This window comes from Triticum dicoccoides, chromosome 7B (genome assembly GCF_002162155.2).
Source record: "Triticum dicoccoides isolate Atlit2015 ecotype Zavitan chromosome 7B, WEW_v2.0, whole genome shotgun sequence".
Lineage (NCBI taxonomy): Eukaryota > Viridiplantae > Streptophyta > Magnoliopsida > Poales > Poaceae > Triticum > Triticum dicoccoides.
In genome coordinates, this window is record NC_041393.1 from 477,013,465 (window position 1) to 477,018,634 (window position 5,170).

General features: G+C 50.5%; 1 protein-coding gene across 1 annotated transcript; it reads right to left on the minus strand.

Annotated features, from left to right (window-relative positions):
• Positions 1-2,953: 2,953 nt before the first annotated feature.
• Positions 2,954-4,968, minus strand: LOC119338203 (cytochrome P450 93G2-like). The gene is made up of 2 exons (XM_037610508.1): positions 3,999-4,968; positions 2,954-3,910 (listed from the first exon to the last, which is right to left on the minus strand). Exons 1-2 carry the CDS (start codon positions 4,911-4,913, stop codon positions 3,287-3,289), a joined length of 1,539 nt encoding a protein of 512 aa, XP_037466405.1. The 5' UTR covers positions 4,914-4,968; the 3' UTR covers positions 2,954-3,286.
• Between the last annotated feature and the right edge of the window lie 202 nt (positions 4,969-5,170).

Below are 5,170 nucleotides of genomic sequence, written 5' to 3' on the forward strand. Positions count from 1 at the left end.
TTGTTGTAGGGAAAAACTAGCTTTATGCAAAATAATGAAACTTACAGCCTCCACCAGCCAAATATTGCATGTAGATATAGCTCTTGCATTTCATTGCTTTACAGTGTAACTATGCCAGCATATTCCATGTGTTGACCCGTTTCGGGCTGCAACGTCTTATGTTGCAGACTACTCAGACGACGAATAAGGTGCGATAGGTCGTTGTTTTGCACTCAGCTATGCCATTGGAGTTGATGGACTCATTTACCTTCGAAGCTTCCGCAGTTATCTAGTTTAGATGGCCTTCAGCCATGATATTTTTGTAATCATACTCTTTATGAGGACTCAATGTAATAAGTGTGTGATTGAAACTCTGTTATAATTCCTCGAGTACTGTGCGTGTCAGCATTACCGATCCAGGGATGACACTGATGCACAGAGACTTGACCGTCTGAGGTCTGGTCGTTACACACCCTGGCCGCATGGGGCCCATGGGTGCCCCGCAACTTCTGGCACTTTCTAGACTCCTCATGTCTTGGAAAAAATATTATATTAAACCCCTAGGTTTTTTTACCTCTATAGACACCGATTTTCAAAAAGTTCCAACCATGCAGAAAACAACAACTGGCTCTATGCACTAAATTAATAGGTTACTCAAGAAAAATAGTAAAATTGCTATGATAAGTATCCAAAAGTGATATTATAATAGCATGAAACAATCACAAATTAAATATATGTTTGAGACGCATCAACCATCTGCCCCGAGGCAATGCAATGTGAATCGGGAACTTATTTCAACACCTCTACATTGTGCAAATTAGCTTTGATAAGTATCATGCGTCATCAGCAAAGAGAAGATTGGTAAAAGGTGGGGCATCTCTGCAAACTTGCACTCCTGAAATTTCCATTTTCCTTCGCATGTGTCAATAGAGTAGTCAGACCCTCTGTACATAACAAGAAAATAAGGAGACAGAGGATCTCCATGCCTTAAACCCCTTGTAGGGTGAAAACATTCACTTTCCTCCACACTAAAACAAATTCGGTATTTAACAGTGGAAACACATTCCATAATAAAATTTACCCAGTTCTCATGGAAGCCTAGTTTCAGCATAATCTCCTTCAGGAAAGGCCATTCAACCCAGTCATAAGCTTTGTGCATATCAAGTTTTATAGCACACAGGGCCTCTTTGCCTTCTCTCTATTCTTAATTGTATTGAAGCACTCGTAAGCCACTAAAACCCTATCAGGAATCAATATTTCAGTCGCGAAAGCACTTTGAGTCAGACTAATAATATGAGGTAGGAAAACCTTCAAATCAGAAGCCACTATTTTGCAATTATTTTATACACCGCACTACACAAGCTGATCGGCCTAAATTGGGTTACCTTTTCCAGAGAATTAACCTTAGGGGTGTCACAATCGCCATGTCATTCCAACTAGATGGAATAGTACAAGTATTAACCACTTGCAAAACCTCCTCAATAAGATCGTCCCCTAACATGGGCCAATTTTTTTTATGAAAATAGCGTTAAGCCCATTTGGTATTGGGACTTTTAAATCACCAATATCGAACAAAGCCTTATAGACATCTTCAACATTATAAGGAGTAAGGAGGGTGTTTTTCATCTCAGTAGACACTCTTCTCCGAACAAAGGACAAAATCTCCTGGTTAGGTTGCAAAATTTCTGAGGTGGAAAGCTTTAATTCCGTACCTTGCCGACGAACCCTAGAATCATCAAGAAGTTTCTTAATGTGATTTCTTTTTTCCTGGTCATGGCCACATTATTGAGAAAAGAGGTATTATGGTCCCCGTGCATCAACCAATTTGCTCGACCTCTTTGTAACCATAAAATGTCTTCTTGATCCAAAAGATTATCAATGAGCACAATAAGTTCCTTTTGCCGAGAGCAGGATTCCACATTCAAAGGGCCACACCTCAGTTTGTCTAATTCTTTTGTTAACTTGTCAATTCTCCATTTCAGTCCCTTCAGAGTTTCACAATCCTAGGCTGAGGCTAGTCAGGATGGGTGTAGTGTAGTATAGGTAGCAATAACATTGAAACATCTCGCTTTTCTTTCTTCCCCACAAAGAGAGAAAAGGCGATGTCGGCACCTGCTAGGAGAGTTTCCTTCCACCGCCGTCCTCCCGAGGCTCCCCTTCACGGACGGACTCAAGCGTCAGTGGTGAGGATGGTCGCCAGATCCACGCTTGTTGATCTTGTAGCTTCATGTTTTATGCCCTAGTTGTTAGCTTTGGCGGAGGCGATGGCGGCACCGAATAAAGAAGCTACAAATCCTTTCCCAACGAGGCGATCATCTCAAGGATGGCATGGCGGCGACGACGTTTGCTCCAGCGTTGGCCGGGAGCTTAGGAGGTAGTCCAGGAGAAGACGCAGATTTTGGTCTACATCGGCGACATCTAAAAGATGGTGGATCGCGTGTTGGATTCGTGGTTTGTGACTGGCAGGTATGGTTTCCTCCTCCGGCATCTTAGTCGTGTGGGGGTGACAAATATGGAGTCTGATTGCGTGTTCGGGGTGTTGCCCCGGTCTGATTCGTTCAATGGCAATGACTTCGCCTGTGGTGAGCCATCTTGGGGGTCCACAAAACTGCATATCAATGATGGAGCCGCGTCGAGCTCGGGTGAGGAGGTGATCCGTCATTTTATTTCTTTGGTGGCTCTCGTGGTGGTGCGAGATGCAGGTGAGTGACGTTGGTGTCAAGCTCAGGGGATTCTTCGGTCTTAATTGTAATTTTTCTTTTTAGCTGGTGTTACAAAGACTATCGTTTTGTTGTCCTTTTAGTTTTGTCATGTCGGTGTCTATGTGGCTTGTATTATGATATATATGATATAAATGAGATACATATTTCTATGCGAAAAAGGAATACTGAGGTATTTTTGCTGATGTGACACACAATTAAATATGAAAAGAGATGATTAAGTATATGATACTTAATGAGATGATACCAAGCTATGACGCTAAAAAAGAAACATTTATTCATTTGAACACGCTATGTACACAGACACTCATACATACGCACATACACTTACCTCCGTGAACTCATGCACACACATCCTACACTATGACCATCTTCAAGAAACTCAGCTGATACATCTTTGCAATCCTCGCACTGAACACACATCATCGAAGAGACTAAAATAAATTTAGAAAAACGCAACCACCATTATTAAGTTTAGGACCGGAGATACTCTCGTGGTTCGTTGCAGGTTCAAAAAAAAAAAAGGAAGCCTCTGTAAAATGAGTGTGATACAATCGGGGTCTCGGACCCGGGATCAATGGAAGCATTTAAGGAAGGGGCAGTGGATGGAGGCGCTGCGTGGGCAGGAGGACGAGCGGCTGTTTCCTCGCGGTGACCAGCCCCGCTTCCTCCTCCATGTCCAGCGGCGGATTTGGCACCTCCCAGTCGAAACACTGCACCAGCGCGGCCAGGAACGCCGGCACGGCCTGCATGGCCAGCCCCATGCCGGGGCACGCGCGCCGCCCGCTCCCGAACGGCATGAGCTGCATGTGCTGCCCCTTGGGGTCCACGGCCTCGCCGGCGCCGCCGGGCATGAACCGCTCCGGCCGGAACTCGAGCGGCTCCTCCCAGTACGCCGCGTCGCGCCCGATGGAGAAGATGTTGAAGAAGACCGACGTCTTGACAGGGATGGTGTACCCACGGACGTGTATGGGCTCGATCGCCTCCCGCTGTGCGAACACCGCCGGCGGCCGCAGCCGCAGGGTCTCCTTGAGCACCGCCTGCAGGTACGGCATCTGGGCCACGTCCGGCTCGCCCACCACCCGGGACCTGCCCACCACGGCATCCAGCTCCGCCCGCAGCTTCTGCAGGCAGTCCGGGTGGTTGAGCAGATCTGCCAGCATCCACTCCACGGTGGTGGCTGTCGTGTCCGACCCGGCAGTGAAGATGTCCTGTTTCATAGGAGTAGGTTGTTAGCAACCATTATCCGAGACTGCGCTCAACTCAATTTAATCCATGAGAACAGAGTGGAGCACTCACGATGATGAACGCCTTGATGTTGTCCCGGGTGAGCTTGACCTCGGCGGCCGGGTCCGCCGCCGCGTCCATGAGAATGTCAAGCAAGTCCTTGGTCTTGGTCTCGGTCTCGTCTGCTTCCTCACGCCGCTCCTTCTCCTTGGTCCCGATCATGGATTCGAGCAGCGCGTCGAACCTGTCGCGCACGTCGCGCGTCTTCCGGTCCAGCCCCTGCAGGTCCCAGCCGCGGCACAGCGCCACGTAGTCCTCCAAGTTGAAGGCGCCCACCAGCTCCGCCACCTTCTTCGCGCAGTCCCGAGCCGTGTCGGCCATGTCGCCCGGCAGCGCGCTCGCCACCATCCTCATGATGGCGTTGTTGGACATGCGAATGAGCTGCCTGCTCATGTCCAGGGTCTTGCCCTTGGCGGCCGCCTCTGCCGCGGCGCTCATGACGCCCGCGAGCTCGGCAGCGCGGACCGGGCGCAGCTGCTCGATGGTGCGCGGGCCGAGCAGCTCCGACATGCAGAGGCGCTTCATGAAGCGCCAGTGCGGGCCGTAGGGCGCGAAGGCGAAGCCGGCCGAGTCGTAGGCGAGGTGCCGCGTGACCGCCGTGAGCGGGCGCTCCGGGATGCTCCCCTCGAACTTGAGGACCTCGCGGGCGACGTCGGCCGAGCCGATGACGACGCAGTGGGTGGAGGGGCCGAGGCGGAGGTACACGAGCGGGCCGTAGCGGTTGATGATGCGGTCGAACGCGCGGTGGGGAGGCGGGCGGATGAGGTGGAGGTGGCCGATGAACGGAAGTGCCATGGGGCTCGGGGGAAGGCGGCCCTGCTTGCCGCCATGTCTGACGAGCGTGAGGAGGAAGAAGGCGACGGCGGCGAGGAGCGAGGCCAGAAGCCATGGCGCTACACTGTCCGAGACCACTCCGAGTTGGTCCATGATGCCTCTTCTCCTGACTCTTCCTAGCTTAACTACCTTGCCGTTATGGTGTATCGTGTCGTGCTCCTTATAATGTCTATATCTGTCATACATTTGTGATCCATTCCGTGCCCGCTGCAAATCCGCACCGCCCGTCTTACCAACCACGCCGACCGACGGACGTACGATCGGACGTGGCTGAAGATGATTCTTTTGATTTTTCTTCCCCTCCCGAGGTAACTAAGCGCAGCGATGCATAGGCGACCAGTCGTCGCTGT

Coding starts and splice junctions, on each gene's coding strand:
- LOC119338203 (XM_037610508.1), bottom strand. CDS start 4,913: ATGGACCAACTCGGAGTGGTCTCGGACAGTGTAGCGCCATGGCTTCTG. Junction 3,911..3,998: donor ACATCAAGGCGTTCATCATC/GTGAGTGCTCCA, acceptor CCTATGAAACAG/GACATCTTCACTGCCGGGTC.